The sequence below is a fragment of the Pseudorasbora parva genome, chromosome 8 (genome assembly GCF_024679245.1).
Source record: "Pseudorasbora parva isolate DD20220531a chromosome 8, ASM2467924v1, whole genome shotgun sequence".
Classification (NCBI taxonomy): Eukaryota; Metazoa; Chordata; class Actinopteri; order Cypriniformes; family Gobionidae; genus Pseudorasbora; species Pseudorasbora parva.
In genome coordinates this window covers 22,478,941-22,497,548 of record NC_090179.1, presented here as the reverse complement: position 1 = coordinate 22,497,548, position 18,608 = coordinate 22,478,941, and the positions used below count along the sequence as shown (strand labels likewise).

Sequence of the window (18,608 nt, the reverse complement as noted above, 5' to 3'; positions counted from 1 at the left end):
GTCATTGACTGATAAGGCAGCGGAGCAACAAGTCAGCTTCCTACGATTTCGGACGCAGCCACTACATAACAAACTTGTTGCAAAAATGATTGTTTTCTAACAAGTCTTCCAAACACTCCCCACATCTGTTATTGATTAGACAAACCGATAGCCCCAGCCCAAACTCATTTTATTATTGAACCATTGTTTCTGTGTCGATTTAGGAATACTCATCAATGTATTTAAAGCACCACAGAGTCACTTTTCATGGAAATAAACCCACTGCTCGAATGGGCCATTTAATTTAGTTAAGGTTGGGACAGAAGAAAGTATTAAACAACAACAACAAAAAAGAGTCAAACCTACCAATCAGCGAGTCCATCTCAATGGGGAGGTGATGGGCCTGCTCTAGTGAATATCCTGGAGCTCCTCGAAGACCTGTCTCACACACAGAGACAGTAAAAAAAAAAATCAAAACTCACTATTCAGTACCTTCACTCCCATTACTCTCACACACAGTGCAAAAACGTTTCTTCCTAAGTAATTTTGTCTTGTTTTCCAGCAAAAATAACCAAGATACATTTACTTGAGAAGCAAAACTACTTAAAGTGCCTTTTTCTGATCTTTTTCTCTTTTTTTTTAATTATCAAGATTAAGTGATTTTATGCTTAAAATAAAAATAAAATAAAAAATCTGCCAATTGGGTAAGAGTAATAAACTTACTTTAAAGGGAATTCATTTTTCTTTCTCTATGGCCAGTCATTTTTCTTGTATTAAAGGGGACATATTATGCCCCTTTTTACAAGATGTCTCAGGTGTCCTCAGAATGTGTCTGTGAAGTTTCACCTAACAATACCCCACAGATCAGTTATTTTACAATGTTGTTAAAGCTCATTTTTGAATAGAAGGAAAAACATGCTGTTTTTGTGCATGTATCTTTAAATGTAAATGTGCTGCTGCTCCCCGCCCCCCTTTCCAGAAGATCTAGGGCGGAGCCTGTCCCGCTCATGCCTCAGATACTCTGCCAAAAACTAAAACATTTGTTTATCCAGTCACATGACATTGCAGTTCTTCATCTTAATGAAAGTTTATTATCGCATGCATTTTAAAGCCATCTCAGTCTAAACTTCTGATATGGTTTTCTGAGCACAAATATCAGAAAGCTGGATGTGATACGGCGCATCCCATGAGTAGGCCTATTGAACTGTCAAATACACACAATGTTATGTCAAACAAAGTGAATTTTTACCATTTTAGGTTGGTTATGTACACTTAATCGCTCCTGCTCGAACTGCCCCACTTAAAGCAGGACTCAAACCCAGGTCCGCCAGCATGAGAGTCGGATGCTCTAACAAGGAGGCTAAGGGCCCTATCTTGCACCCAGCGCAATTGACTTTGTACGACGCATGTGTCATTCCTATTTTGCACCCGCGCAAAGTGCGCTTTTCCCTCCACAGAAGCACGTCGCTAAACTAGTGAATGAACTTGCACTCCCTGGGCAGTTCAGCGCAAAAAAGGAGCCGTGTTCTGGCGCAAACAATCCCTGGTGCTATTTTGCTGTTCCATTAAACAATTGCGCCACTGACCAGAAAAAACCTAGTCTAAAGTCAGTGGCGCGTTGCGCGTTGTTCATTATGCTATTTTAAGGGCGCATGCTTGACCATAATGTATAGCGTGCACAACGCGCATACACTTTGCTCATGTAATCAACACAGATGCAACAGTTATTTTTGCAAATAATAAATTGTTACACTAAAAAAATATGAACACATGAGATGACAGAAATCATTGTGGTGTGCGACGAACATGTGAAAAAATAGGCATAAATCTAGCTTACAAATTATTCAATTGTAGTAATTAAGGATCAGACCTGTTTGCCCAACAGTGGCAAGACATATATGTATATTAGGACATCTGACAAATTGGTTTGTCCATCAAGAACCAGGAAAAAAAAAATCGACTGAAAAACTATTTAACCGACGCCTGTTTTACCGACGCTATTTTGGGTGGGTTTCTCCTATCCCCATACAACACAACTTTTCTGTCTTTCACTGCTCTTACAAGAACATCAGTCACGTTGGCTTTGAACCGTTCCTGGCGTGTGCCTGGTAAATACGCCATAATAATAGCAATCCATAATGGAACTTGCGCACCTGCTTTTAAAGGGAATGTTGGATGACGCTCTGATTGGTTTATTCACGTTACGCCCAAACCACACCTATGAATAATGAAGCTACTTCAGACCAACCCATTTTAGATTTGCGCCGGGCGGAAGAGCCATTTATCCCGCCGGGAAAATAGCAACAACGCCGAGACCCGCCCACAAAGTTACTTGCGCTTCGCGCTTTGACACTTGTGTTTCAGATCGTTAAAATAGGGCCCTAAGGCCGTGTGTCCACCAGCGTTTTTTTCACGTGGCTGGGTGGCGTATTAAATAATTTTCAATGGGAGCACCACGCTTTTAGAATGCCATGAGTGTAACGAGGCGCTGAGCATTCTGCATTTTTTTATTGGTTGCTCAGAGTTGAAGAATATTCAACTTTGAATAAAACGCAGCGCTCAACTCTGTCACTTTTCACCCAGCCGTCCAATCACAGTGGAGGAGGGGCGGGACAAATACAATACTGACCAACTGTCACGTTCTGCTTGTACAACGTCAACAGAACAAATGAAAACAAGCAGCATAATAACGGAATTTTTTTTTTTTTAAACAACAGCCAGAGCAAATACTTTACATTGAATTGCTATTTTTATATAGAATCAATAAAACAAACTATCTGTGAAATGAAATACAAGTAACACTTTCTGTGGATATTTCATTTCATAACAAGCAAAAAGTCTCAAATGAAAAAAAAAAAAAACGCTGCACTGTCAAAACGCTCTCAGGTGCCCACAGTGATGTGCTTTCAGTTGGCTAATAACACTTTGGTGGAAACATGGCCTAAAGGCTACAAACTCTAGCATCAGTCACTAGAGCGTTTCTTGAGATCAGAGGAGTAAGGTTCACCCGCACAGCAACTATTAGCTGGCCTCCGTTACACACACACACTGCCATCACATTTATGTTCAAACCACGTAAAAGTGAATACTGTACAATGGCCCTTTAAAGGGTTAGTTACCGTAATGTTGTTTGACACCCGTAAGACCTCCGTTCATCTTTGGAACACAAATGAAGATATTTTTGTTGAAATCCGATGGCTTAGACCAGCTCTGAAAGTCCTTCATTGCCACTAATGTCATTTCCTCTCTCAAGACCCATTAAGGCACTAAAGACGTTGTTAAAAAGCCCATCTCACTACAGTGATTCTAAAATAATTTAATTAAGCAACGAGAATAGTTTTTGGGTGGAAAAAAACAAAATAACGACTTATATAGTGATGGGCTCATTTCAAAACAAACTTTTGAACAGTTATGAATCAGCGTATCGATTAATGATTCGATGATGGGGAGGGGGCGGTCCAAAACGGCAAACTGCTGAAATCATGTGACAGTGGCGATCCGAAACACGAATCGATACGCTGAATCATAACTGTTTGAATCTTTGTTTTGAAATCGGCCCATCACTATGTAAGTCGTTCGTTTTTTTTGTTTTTGTTTTTTGTGCACAAAAACTATTCTCATTGCGTCATAAAATGATTGTAGAGACACTGTAGTGAGAAAGACTTTAACAACGTCTTTAGTGCCTTTATGGGTCTCGAGAGAGGAAATGACATTGATGTCAATGAAGGCCTTTCTGAGCCATCAGATTTCAACCAAAATATCTTAATTTGTGTTCTGAAGATGAATGGAGGTCTTACGGGTGTTGAACGACATGAGGGTAAGTAATTATTGACAGAATTTTCCTAACCCTTGAACTAACCCTTGCATAAAATTGCAACATTTTTATACATTTTTCAGAGAATATCTTCTGTTAGTTTGCCTCACAAGTAATTTTATCTTGATTTGAGAATGTTTCAATATTTGTATTGCAAAACCAGACAAAAATACTTTTTGTTTTTGCAGTGCACCCTCACAATTGTCCTCAAGCAAACACCTGCCCTGTCGCCACAGTCAAGACCACTTCCTGACCCCATTCCATTTGACATGGGGCCTTGTGGAGACCCACCAGCCAGATCTCCATGGTGCTTATTGATTTCGCTCCCTCTCCTGTGTCAGGCAGGCCCGAGCTATAGCACCCCTGAGGCAGGCCCACAAGGCAGAGATCGCCATTTTGAGCTCAATGTGGTGGCCTTATTATTTTGGGGGACCGACACACACACACGTCCGGAGAGGGCTGGTCCTGCAGCTGCAGCCATTAGTAGTGTGAGAGAGCAAGGTTGCCACATTTGGTCCTGACATCACTATGTGTTGCCGTGACAGCTGGGGAGGTGCGAGGCGAAAGGAGAGGCCGTGATAGGCTAATTTAGCCGTCGCCACGGCACCCGACCTCTGACCTGCAGGTGAGGGGGGCTCCGGGGAAAGGCTAGTTGGGTAATGTTGTTCACACATGGCCAAGTGATAACATGTGTGTATGTGTGTGTTTTTTTAAGGGAAATTAAGCCATTAGCTGGTTAGTTAGTATATACTGTAGTATGCACAAAAGATTCACACTCACCCACTGTGTTATGCCAGCGGTTGACGGCAAAGAGCCGGCTGCAGGTGATGGTGACGACGGCGGGGAGGGTCAGGTGGGGCAGAGTGTTGGCGGCCACATGAGTGACGGGAGAGTTGGAGGGAAACTTCAGAACCATGATGACATCCTGCTGCATCTGATCCTTAAACATGAGCGGACTCTGCGGAAGGAAACACTATTGAACAGAGAAAGCAAAGGAAGAGAAGGATGGAAAAGAGGGAGGGAAGGGAAAGATATGGGGAGAGGTTGTTAGCAAAGAGGAAAGTGGTAAAAAAAAAGAAGAGTTGGAACACAGAGGATAGACTGTATGTGGTAGTTTAGGAGGAGAGTCATGGAGAAGGGGCCTTTAAAGGAAAAAGTTGAGGCAAAAAATATTTCTTTACTTATTTTACATTTTTAATTTTTGCATGCTGTTATACACCCACATATATACTGTGTGTGTGTGTGTGTGTGTGTGTGTGTGTGTGTGTGTGTGATAAATATGTAGACTATTTATTTATTTGATCATAATAGAATGTGAAATATTATTACAATTTAAAGTCAACTTTTTGTATTCTAAAATGTTTTATATTTCTTTTATGTCACAGTTAAATTTTCAGCATCATTACTCCAGTCTTCAGTGTCACGTGATCCGTCAGAAATCATTCTAATATGAGTTGACGCTCATGAAATATTTATTGTCATTGTTGAAAACAGTTGAGTGTTTACTGTAACTTTTGATCAATTTAATGCGTCTTTGCTGAATAAAAGTTTTAATTTCTTTAAATTCTTACTGACCCCCAAAATCATCATCTTCCTAGCAGTATTCCCGCTCATTTGCTTCAGCTTGTTTTGGCACAGGTTTTATGCCGAATGCCCTTCCTGACACAACCCAGGGACACATTCACACTCACACACAATCCTACAGTTTGGCATATCCAGTCCACCAAACCTGCATGCCTTTGGACTCTGGGGGAAACCGGAGCACCCGGAGGAAACCTACGCTGACACGGGGAGAACATGTACTGACCCCAAAAATATATAATAGCAAATACTGACCTCATAAATGTATAGTAAAAATAGTTAAATATATAATACAATTTTATAGCCTGGATAAAAAAATGCACTATAAAAAGTAAGTGGTGTAAGACCACAGTGGTGTAAATGTGCTATCTAGGGGAATTTGTGGGTTTTACTCTGATTGGAGGAATGTGATATTCAAAGTATTTAATTATGGACATCTTTGGCAACGACAAACTCAAAGCAGTAGGCTGCACACATTTACTTTGGAATATAAACAAGCATTAATTATAAATCTTGTATCGACAGCATTACAGCATTCACTTTGTAAACTTCAGTGCGATTGTTATGACAGATGCTTGATTGAGATGGGAATGATTAGGATTCGGGTGTGACGACTTAAAAGGCCAGTAGGGAGCACTGTTCTCCCGACACAACTGTCTTCTGCGTCTCTGTGATGGAGTCGTGTGCTCATGTAAGTATGCCAGGTCTATGTCATGTATTTGTGTTAGGGCTCTGTGAAGGTTGTTGTACACAGGACCAGTGACTACCTGGAAGAAGCTGTTTACTTTGGTGGAAGTAAGGTCCAAAATCCAAATTGGTTAAAGCCTACAGGTTCAGAGAAAATCGACAGAAATGCTCTGGGACTACTGAAAACAAAACACTCCTGCTGTAACTGGATTAAATATTAAGAAGCAATAGCTGTCATATGACAGTGTGTTCTCATCAGCTCGACATGTTAATAGTATCATCAGTGTTGAGGTTGGTTTACAAACTCAATTGAAGCTACTCTTTTTTTAAAAATTAGTTCACAAAATTACAAGCTAATAAAGTAACTGCACACACACACACGTCTGGATCACTATCTTTGTGGGGACTCTCCATAGACGTAATGGATTTTATAATGTACAAACCGTATTTCCTATCCCTCTACACTACCCCTTATGGGGACATTTGGTAATATAATGTAATATAAACAAGGGCACACACACACAAACACACCCGTTTTTTGTTTTTGTTTTGTGACGTGGGGACATTCCATGGGCGTAATGGTTTTTATACTGTACAAACCGTATTTTCTATCCCCTTACACTACCCCTGCCCCTTTTACAATTAACAATTAACCACTTTTTTTTTAAAGAATTAACCACATTTTGAAAACTAACGTTACTGAGAAAGTAGAAACAGTCTGTGACTTTTTTTCATTGTTCCATTATGGTTTTACGAACCATCCAAAGGAACAATTTCACCAGAATACATTAGAAACAATGAACAATGAGTGTTTCACTGAACCAGTACTGAACCAGAGAAAAAGATTTACTGAAGAATACATTATATTGCAGTTAAGTTTAGTTAAAATAGTAGTGTCACTATATTTAGTGACTGATCAGTGATCGCAGAACCGCAGATTGTTCTGAACAACATGGCCGCTAAAGTTCTGGGCATATGGAAGTGAGACTGTTGCGTTGGTGCTGGGAAGTGGTTGGAAGGTCAGGCCAGCCATTGCCCTTGTTTGAAATAATAACTTTCCTACTTCCGGGCAGAAAGACGCACACACACATTTTATTACACACACTCTCACACACGCTGTTCTCACCAGGTGCATGGCGGAGCTACGGGGAGGATGTGGCTCGATGAGCAACTGAGATGGCGTCTGTCCAACACTTTGGATCTGAGCCTCGGTGGCCTGCAGCAAAAGAGAGAGAAAAATACAGAGGAAAAGATAAAGAGAGAGAGAGAGAGAGAGAGAGAGAGAGAGAGAGAGAGAGAGAGAGAGAGAGAGAGAGAGAGAGAGAGAGAGAGAGAGAGAGAGAGAGAGAGAGAGAGAGAGAGAGAGAGAGAGAGAGAGAGAGAGAGAGAGAGAGAGAGAGAGAGAGAGAGAGAGAGAGAGCGGGCTGTCAGTATCGATACGCATCAAAGTGATGGGTCAATGCGCTACTTGACAATGCAAGCAAATCCCCCCATGTACCCCCCCCCCATCCTTGCCTTGGAGGGGTGGTGGTGGAGGGGTTGGTTAGAGACTATGAGTGGGTGAGTTCCAAAACCCACCCCAAACTTCCCCCACCCTGCCCCCTTCAAAGCCTGCAGAGTCATCCAAGTGTTAGTATGGAAGAGACAAGCCTTTCCTTATTAACATGCTTCAGTTAACCATTCCCATTTCCAGGAGCAGGGTCCACGTACACCCCCATCCACCCACCCTCGGCGAGCAGACGTTAACCTGGACTGACGCACAGTCAGGACTGCGGCAGAACCCTCCCTCTCAGATGTTATTGTGCCGGAGACAAAGGGCAAAAAGATATCGCACACACACAATATATTATATATATATATATATATATATATATATATATATATATATATATATATATATATATATATATATATATATATATATATATATACATACATACATACATACATACATACATACATACATACACACACACACACACACACACACACACACATATATATATATATTTTATTTGTTACATTATAAATGTATTTCTGTAACTTTTTATTCCTTTTAATACATCCTTGAACAGTAGTGTATTTCATGTCAATCGCCCAATTATGAATTTAAGTTTCATATTAAGAATTATTACACAATTACTGCATTTATGTCTGTAGTATTTAAGTGTATGCAATTATTATATAGTAAATGTTCTGCTCTCGCTTTTGTACAACTTTAGCTTACTCTTGAAAGAAACTTGATTTTGTGGCACTAGGAGGTTGTTTCCGAGTTGCTGCGGATGCTCTTTGTTTGTCAGTTTCCTTGGATACAATGTCTGCTCAATGACTAAATGACACCATACTGATATATACAATAAAAAAAAAAAATAAATAAATAAAAAAAAGTTACCTGGTTGCCTTAAAATTTTTAGTTCATTGAAATAAAAAAGTTGAGTTAATACAATGAACATTTTTACAAGAACAAGATTTTATTTTTTTAAAGAAGCATATGTGGTATTCGTGTGTTTTATTTGTGATGACGCAGTAAAACCTGCCAAATTGTGCTATTTTAATGATTTATAAAAAAAAATAATGTAGTTCAGATACAATAATATTTAGAGTTTCTATATATTAAACCAATTTGCTTCATTGTATCAACTCAAATTTTTAATTTTAATAAACTCAAAATATTAAGTCAACCAGGTTATTTACTTTTTTAAAGGTGCACTATGTAGTATTTTTGCAGTAAAATATCCAAAAACCACTAGGCCAGTGTTATATATTTTGTTCAGTTGAGTTCTTACAATATTCCAAATGTTTCCAACTATTTGTAAATTGTGAGAAAATTGCTATTTTAGCTAAGGACCGGGACGTGTCAGCATAGCGTTGGAGCGAGTTGTCATATCTGCGCTACCCTCGGTTTTATTCTGCAGAAGCGCTTTTCTCTTAGCAGTGTGAACATGTCACAGCAGCGCCGAGCAAACACACAGAGTAACGTCATAACATAATTTTAGACACACTTAAATGTATCTAATATGATAAACAGAGGTGCTTTACCTTATAATCATGACCTGAAAAAGCGGAAGTGCGGGCGCCCGGCGATTGTGTCCCGTCCCGTCATAATAAAAGTCTTGGTGCTCGCGAGCCGTGTGTTTGTATAACAATCGCTCCAGCGGTCTGCTGCTCTGCTTCACACTACAATAACGTTAATAACCGCATTCATGAACTCATGTGTGTATATATACACACATATATATATATATATATATATATATATATATATACACATACAGGGAGTGCAGAATTATTAGGCAAATGAGTATTTTGACCACATCATCCTCGTTATGCATGTTGTCTTACTCCAAGCTGTATAGGCTGGAAAGCCTACTACCAATTAAGCATATTAGGTGATGTGCATCTCTGTAATGAGAAGGGGTGTGGTCTAATGACATCAACACCCTATATCAGGTGTGCATAATTATTAGGCAACTTCCTTTCCTTTGGCAAAATGGGTCAAAAGAAGGACTTGACAAGCTCAGAAAAGTCAAAAATAGTGAGATATATTGCAGAGGGATGCAGCAGTCTTAAAATAGCCAAGCTTCTGAAGCGTGATCATCGAACAATCAAGCGTTTCATTCAAAATAGTCAACAGGGTCGCATGAAGCGTGTGGAAAAACCAAGGCGCAAAATAACTGCCCGTGAACTGAGAAAAGTCAAGTGAGCAGCTGCCAAGATGCCACTTGCCACCAATTTGGCCATATTTCAGAGCTGCAACATCACTGAAGTGCCCAAAAGCACAAGGTGTGCAATACTCAGAGACATGGCCAAGGTAAGAAAGGCGGAAAGTCGACCACCACTGAACAAGACACACAAGCTGAAACGTCAAGACTGGGCCAAGAAATATCTCAAGACTGATTTTTCTAAGGTTTTATGGACTGATGAAATGAGAGTGAGTCTTGATGGGCCAGATGGATGGGCCCGTGGCTGGATTGGTAAAGGGCAGAGAGCTCCAGTCCGACTCAGACGCCAGCAAGGTGGAGGTGGAGTACTGGTTTGGGCTGGTATCATCAAAGATGAGTTTGTGGGGCCTTTTCGGGTTGAGGATGGAGTCAAGCTCAACTCCCAGTCCTACTGCCAGTTTCTGGAAGACACCTTCTTCAAGCAGTGGTACAGGAAGAAGTCTGCATCCTTCAAGAAAAACATGATTTTCATGCAGGACAATGCTCCATCACACGCGTCCAAGTACTCCACAGGGTGGCTGGTAAGAAGGGGTATAAAAGAAGAAAATCTAATGATATGGCCTCCTTGTTCACCTGATCTGAACCCCATTGAGAACCTGTGGTCCATCATCAAATGTGCGATTTACAAGGAGGGAAAACAGTACACCTCTCTGAACAGTGTCTGGGAGGCTGTGGTTGCTGCTGCACGCAATGTTTATGGTGAACAGATCAAAACACTGACAGAATCCATGGATGGCAGGCTTTTGAGTGTCCTTGCAAAGGAAGGTGGCTATATTGGTCACTGATTTGTTTTTGTTTGGTTTTTGAATGTCAGAAATGTATATTTGTGAATGTTGAGATGTTATATTGGTTTCACTGGTAAAAATAAATAATTGAAATAGGTATAAATTTGTTTTTTGTTAAGTTGCCTAATAATTATGCACAGTAATAGTCACCTGCACACACAGATATCCCCCTAAAATAGCTAAAACTAAAAACTAAAACTTCCAAAAATATTCAGCTTTGATATTAATGAGTTTTTTGTGTTCATTGAGAACATGGTTGTTGTTCAATAATAAAATTAATCCTCAAAAATACAACTTGCCTAATAATTCTGCACTCCCATATATATATATATATATATATATATATATATATATATATATATATATATATATATATATATATATATATATATATATATATATTTAAATACTTTTCTTTTGAACATTCTACTCATCAAAGAGTTCTGAAAAAAAGTGTAAAACGTGTTGACACATGTTATAGCATGCTATAATCCATCTAAAACCATTTTAATCAAGGTCGTTATAGTCAGTATAAAGTTTACTTGATCTAATGTTACAATTACATATGAATATTTAGGTTTCTTTTTGTCTTGTTATGTGATTTGAGCCCTGTCTGAACATAAGATGAAGGGTCAACATCCTTGAAGCACAGAAAGCCATCCATTTTTTTAGTCCTCACACATCCCTCATGTTATGTAACACTGACAGACGCATGTCGCTGTGTGTTGGTTATTGATAGAGTGTATGTTTGTGGTTGTTTGTGTATGCGTGTGGAGCCCAGGAGATGTGGGGAGTTGTGCGTGTGCCACTGTGCACGGTAGCATTGACAGACACCTACAAGCTCCCCTCGGCTGTTCCGAAGCTCTGATCCCATCAATCTTTCCTTCCTGCGTGGAGCGCCTCCCACAGTCTACAGAACAGCTCTCCCTCAGTGCTCTGAAGCCTGGACTCGTGTGTCAGATCTAACGTCTGCATTGTCCATGTCACCATGTGTCCAGGTCTGCATGTTAAACATGTCGCATGACTTCGAAACTCACTACATGTTTACATAGATTGTCATTTGGAGAATATGTGAAGTTATATACAGTATGATTTCTCGCTTTTACAGTTTCTTTTAAAATAGTTGAAAATACTTAAAATACTTTTAAGTGAAATACTTAAAATAGGAACAACATATCATCAAACTTAAACAATCTTATCTAGGCCTGACCCTGGTGGCAACATTTGACACAAGCAGACCTCTCACGACTCAAAGCAATCACATTTGGCAACAATTAAATATCAGTCTGTGCTGTTTTACGATGCTGTCTGTCAAATAATAAGGCGCTCACATTATAGCTATTTTAGGTTAGACTCAGGAACAGGGGTCACAATGTCTGCTCAAATAATGTAATCTGATCTGAAGATCTGAGAGAAACAGGCAGCCATGTGGAAAGTATCACTGTATTTCTGCCATCCAAAAGTGAAGAAAAAAAATGAGAAGAAACATTCCTTCTACAAGTCAAGAAATTTGATTAGAAATGGTCAATATACTCCATATTAAAATATATAGATATATTTATTGTGACTTTTTTTAACCTTTTGATAAGACTCACAACCAGAAACACTCTTCTTTAGTGACATTGTTGATTTTGTGGTTTAAAATCAAAATGCCAGCGCTGCCGGCGGCTTCCGTAACCAAACGAAGATCGTTGATGGGCGTACTCGTGCACTCGCTCTGGCTGATGTGTGCACACACTCCTCCGCGAGAAGTGCCTATACAAGTAATTCCGCCCTTTATGACATCATACAGGCCCATACTCTAAAAAAAAGGAGTGTATTTAGCAAACTCTGTCATACGTCCAACTCGTTTTTTGAAAATACAGCCATGTTTAGCATGAGAAGCCACCTCTTATATAGTGTAAATAAGTCAGAATGCATGAAACAGCATTAGACATCCCATTTAATAAGAATCATGGAATTAAACTGTACAGAAAATAATATTTGAACTTGTAATATAACTAATTATATATATATATATATATATATATATATATATATATATATATATATATATATATATATATATATATATATATATATATATATCTCAAAAAAAGAGCCAAGGTTGATTTTTTTAGAGCAGTGGTTCTCAAACCTGTCCTGGAGGACCACTAGCCCTGCACATTTTGTATTTCTCCCTCATCTAACACACCTGATTCAACTCATGAGCTCATTAGCAGAGACTGCAAGATCTGACATGGGTGTGTCACATATAGGGAGACATACAAAATGTGTAGGGCTAGTGGTCCTCCAGGACAGGTTTGAGAACCACTGCTCTAAAAAAAATCAACATCGGCTCTTTTAATTCATTCAAACAAAAAGAGGTTGATTATAGGATTTAGAAAGTTATATATTGTTCTACAGATCTACAGTTTATAAACAGTATTTAGTTCAGTTGCATCAGAAGTAACTGCAATTAAAGGTGGGGTAAGTGTTATCTGGTAACCATTGTTGATATTTCAAATCACCAAAACAAACACGCCCCTACCCCCAAAAGGGTCTCGCCCCTATTTTGATAGCTCCGCCCCACACATACGTAAACCCAGGCAACGACTACAGCAGAAACTAATCCAGGCTGAATATTCAATGAAAAAGTCATCCCTTCTATCACCAAAACACAAACCGTTCTCATGAACAACTCGATAGTACACGAGCACGAGTCCAACTAACAACATATTACAATTATGACCAGATTAGAGTTATAGCAATCAAAAAAACACAATTCGTTCTCATGAACAACTCTATAGAACACAAGCACGACAGTCCACGATATATTACAATTATGACTGGATAAGGGTTATATAGATCATGAAAAGAGTAAACAAACATATATTAGGAGTATAGTATCTCACTTGTCGGAGACATTGTGTGAGATGATGCTTGATGATTCAGATGCTCCATACGGTGTGGAAATGAACGGGTCTTTATCATCGCTGAAGTGAGCCACAATACGATCGCAAATGGACTAACAAGTGAACATGACACACGAGCATATTCAAGCAAAAGCAGCATACCGGTATGTTAGGTTATTTTTCGACCAATGTCTGTCATGTGTGACTCGTGTGTTTTGAATAATGACGTGCACAGAGCGAGAGCAGGCGCTCTTCTCACCATCAATAGTAGACACGCCCCTTACCTGCTGATTGGCTACAAGTTTGTTATTCCATTCAGCCTGTGTCCTTTTTCTAAAACGGTTTTGAAATAACACTTATCCCACCTTTAAATTACAGAAAAAATAAGAGTAATCCCTTACTACAGTTTTTCAAGGGCTAGCTGGTGTGTCCGTCAGACGTTATCAGTTATGGCATGCACAAAAAGGACTTATCTAACTCTGAGGGACACTGAGGTTAATAAGCTAAAGTCCTAAAAAGTCAGCTTGTTCCTTTAAGGTTTCCAGTTCACATGTTTTAATTTTGAAATAGTTTTAAGTTTTAGATTAGTATTTCTAAAAGATAGAATTTTAGCACAAATTAGCATGTTCTATATTCGTTTTACATGAATTAGGATGTGGCTAACATGATTTAGCATGAATTATCATGTTGCTAGTATGATTAACACTTTGCTAGCATGAATTAGCCTATTTATACCAGGTTTGTCCTAGGATGGTCATTAAGCTTCACTAGTAATAGACAGCTTAAATACTCTATGAGTCCTATTGTACAAATATTTTGACACCCTTATTGAAAGTCAGATACTTTTCGTTGTTTTGATCGTACATTTAACAAAAACGTAAGTTGTATCAGTTATAAAAGATATAGCAACCTAAGTCAGAACAGGTCTTAGGTCTGACCTGAGTTTGCTGTTTGTAGCTTATACGCTAATAATAATAATAATAATAATAATAATAATAATAATAATAATAATAATAATAATAATAATAATACGCTTAAATATTAAAATCAACTAGCTTGTAGTTTCTAAGCCTCTAGTGTGGACTTTACATTCCAATTTAAGCCAGAACTGCTGGTGCAAATTGCTGGTGCAACCCTACTTAGCGGTTTAAATTCAGATTTATAGCAACTACCTTGCTATATATCCAATTCTGGCAGACTTTGTCTAGCCAAAGCTCAAGCTAAGATTATGTGAGAGGCATGTCCTTTAAACCATCTCAGTGTTGACAACTGACCCACAATGTCAACCGGTTGAATCATCTCAGCTCTGGAGAAAAAACACACTTTATCACAAACAGAAATCAGTAACTCATAATTGGCAGTTCATTACTATAATCCACTTTAAGCCCCAGCTCTTTATGGCAGATAAGAAACACCTCTTGCATAAGCTGTATGGTGATTGTCTCCCTCTGAGCTATTAGATGGACACAAAACATCCATCATAACCTGTGGCATGTCAATCACAGCTTCATCTTTGGGTCAGGTTAGATGTGCAAGTATGTCAAAATCTGATGTTTACTTCAGGTTCGCTGAGAAGCATGAGGATCTGTAGGTTTGAGTTTAGTAATGGCATGTGTAGACTAAAATCTTAAAGGGATAGTTTGCCAAAAATGAACATTTTGTAATCACTTACTCACCCTCAAGTTGTTCCAAACCTGTATGAGTTTCTTTCTTCTGATGAAAACAAAAGAAGATATTACAGAATGTCTCAACCAGATAGATGAGGGCACCCATTGACATCCATTTTTTCTCTCCTATGGAAGTCAATGGGTGCTGTCAACTGTCTGATTACTGACATTCTTTAATATATGTGTGTGTGTGTGTGTGTGTGTGTGTGTGTGTGTGTGTGTGTGTGTGTGTGTGTGTGTGTGTGTGTGTGTGTGTGTGTGTGTGTGTGTGTGTGTGTGTGTGTGTGTGTGTGTGTGTGTGTGTGTGTGTGTGTGTGTGTGTGTGTGTGTTCAACAGAAGAAATAGAAAAGAAAGATAAAATAGAAATAGAAAAATAAACTGATACAGGTTTGGAACAACTTAACAACTTGAGGGTAAGTAAATGATGACAATTTTTGGGTGAACCAAGGATCCCTTTAAGACCTGTTTATGCTAATGATAATACGTCATTTCGCAAACATTTGCTACTAAATAATTTGCTTAAAAAGTTTGGCCATCTGAATGAATCATCATTTGGCATTTGGTGTATGTATTCGTTATTTTCAAACACAGGAGAGGGTTAAATGCACCTTTTCTTACAGAGACTCTCCTTTGATATATTCTACTCATTTGTGAATGCATAATTTAAAGCTTATTAGTGACGGATAATTCACAAGCAGTGCACTCAGATTGTGTATTATGTTTACATGCAATAAAAATCTGTACCAAAAGATTGCTGGCATGTACTTCATCCTTAAACGCTGTTTTTCCTGTGACACAACCCTGCCAACTAGAGCCCTGTGACTCCATCATGAACCGCTGCCATTTTGATTTGAATCTGGAACGAGTTATGACCCTTAACTCCAGAGTTTGACATTTTAAGGCCGTAATTGCAGTGCTTAATGTCAGAGCTGTGGATGCACCTGTCAGTGGGGAATGAATCAATAGCCTGAAGGTGACGGTCACATTTCTGAGCGAGATACCATGAGGCTCTTTCAGAAACGCTAGTGAATTTAGTGTACTTGAGGTCGATATATTTTGTCCATGAGGTTATTCCTTTTAAAGTTTTTAGGTCGAGGGGTATTGGCTAACTATAGAGAAAAAATAAATGAATTCCCTCACGCATTTAAGAAGTCAAGTTGAGCTCAGCTTTCCTCTGCATTTAAGTGTCTGAATGCCAGTTGCCAGGTGCTTGGATGACATAAAAAGCAATATATACTTTATTAATATACTGAATGGAACATAAAGGCTTCTCAAACTCCAGAACTGACAAATAAAAGCCGGTTTTCTGGCTCTTCCGAGGCTAACAAACCTTGCTGTCAGCTACCATTGCTCTCAGAGTGCTGGACTGCTTGTGAAGAACGCGGCCACATGAAAGAAACATAATTGCTATTGTCTGGGATTTAGAGCTGAATGATGAAAAGCAAAGCTTTCTCCATATTGTTTGATAATTAGCCCCCCTGTTCCGTGAGTAATTTGCATAGTGGTCACTTGACAAATAAAGGCAGTTCTGGAAGTGACAGTATATAAATGACTTGTTTTGCAGACAGCAGATGGCGGGTATCACAGGGAGCGGGAGAGATAGAGGGAATGGAGGGAGAAAAAGAGGAGGAAGGGAGGGAGGAAAAGGGGAACACTGCTACAAACACACTGCCTACCAGCTGCTGCTGTTGAATTGGAATCATATCCACAAACACAATTAAGTCTTCTTCCAAACTTCCAGCAGTCAATAAAGACTATTGTGTGGAAAATCAATAACATTGATTTACATCGTAATTGCTTGATGAATTCAATTTTAGTCGATAACCAGAAAAGAAATAGATACTGGTATACTTGTATTATTTCATGCCAAAAGAGCGTTTTAGAATGAATCGACTAAAACTATTTAAAAATGCTCTCGATAATTCAAATAAAGCTAAAATAATATATAAATATGAGTTGCCTTGGCAACTAGCTGAAATAACTTGGCAATGAAATAAAAATATAACATAATTACTAAAACTTAAACCAAATTAAATATAAAAAGCTGATTCAAAATATGAATCAATACTTAAATAGCACTGGTTTGTGCACTTTTTATGCTATTAACATGAATGATTACTCAAATCATGTGGCTTGTTGGGAAAAGAGCTGCTTCTTCTCTTTTTGATCAGATTTTTGTTTGGTGGATGATAAATCAGGCAGAAAATTTTAATAGATTTACATGGATTGACACTTTAGCAACCACATAGCAACATATCGGCAATCATCCACAACATCCTGGTATGTGACGGTGACTTCTTCTTCTTGAAAAAAAATCATTATAATTCTGCCTGATGCCTAATTTGGAACAGATATTAACAGATGTACTTTTAAGCATTATCTGTACCTAAAGTGTTATGGTTACCACTCTATGGTAGAAGAAGCAAAGCACGTGAGTAAGCAGTTTGAGTTTCTCTTTCCCAGAGGACATATTTGCATGGCAAGATCTGAATGACACACACTGACAGTCTCTCAAAGATTTTCAACTGACACAGGGCTCATTCATGCTTGAACTGCGGTTGACGAATGCTGATATTGCGACTCTTACGCCATCATTTTTAAACTTGTTGCGCCTGACTTAAAAAAATGATTAACCTGCAAATATATAGATTTAAAAAAAAAAAAATCCCACGTCCCTTTAGCTATGTAATCATAGCATAGACACAATAGTCTATCTAGTGGTGACATGTATAAAACATTTTACCCATAGGGTGAAACACATTTCAAGGGTAAGGCTGAAGAAATTCGCTTTCCATTGAAAAACACATTTGAATAGATTTCCATGAAATCGTTTTAGGTTAACTGATTTTGGGATTGCGCGTTGTCTGAGAGAGCGGGTGTGTCATTCTGTACGATACAACATTGAGTTATTGTTCAAGACTTACTATGCATAATGAGTTGATACATTTTTTTGAAGACCCTTTGACATCTTTGTACCGATAACAAATTGGGATTGGATGGTACATGTTTTTCTACAAAATATACTATGGCGAGACTGGCTACCTTGTGATTAGCTATTCTGTCCCGGGAAAAATAGGAAAAACAGCTACTGAAAAGCTGTCACTTATCTTAGTTCATTCTGATCCCACAAAGTTCCCTTATAATACATAATGAAGCTGACTGCGCAATGAATGTCTTTTTAATTGTTTGTTATAATGAGAGGATTTGCCAGCATGCAGAACTCAGAATCCACTCACCTGAGTTTTTGTTCAGAGCCAACTTGGACATCTCTGATTGGCCATTACATTCAAGAAATCAACATATATGTGTTTGATTGGCTACATTGCTCAGTGCTGCAAAACACACTGTAAATATAAACGTTCTCCAGAGCGCTAACACAGATTCGCACTGGATAATTTGCCAAATATGTTTTGCCAATATCAAATCAAATAAAAGCACCTTCATTTGTATAGGGCTTTTGACAAGTCCAATTGTTTCA

General features: G+C 38.6%; 1 protein-coding gene across 8 annotated transcripts in view; it reads right to left on the bottom strand.

The window, feature by feature from the left end:
- Positions 1–18,608, bottom strand: part of nbeab (neurobeachin b) — a 408,948-nt gene that overhangs the window by 14,580 nt on the left and 375,760 nt on the right. For 6 of the 8 annotated variants that reach the window (XM_067450410.1, XM_067450415.1, XM_067450408.1 and 3 more), the window contains 3 exons: positions 7,188–7,277; positions 4,574–4,766; positions 346–417 (listed from right to left, as the gene is read on the bottom strand). In XM_067450410.1, the coding sequence (XP_067306511.1) occupies positions 346–417; positions 4,574–4,766; positions 7,188–7,277 (355 nt within the window). The remainder of the gene's footprint in view (positions 1–345; positions 418–4,573; positions 4,767–7,187; positions 7,278–18,608) is intronic. The other 2 variants (XM_067450409.1, XM_067450412.1) reach the window with 1 other exon arrangement.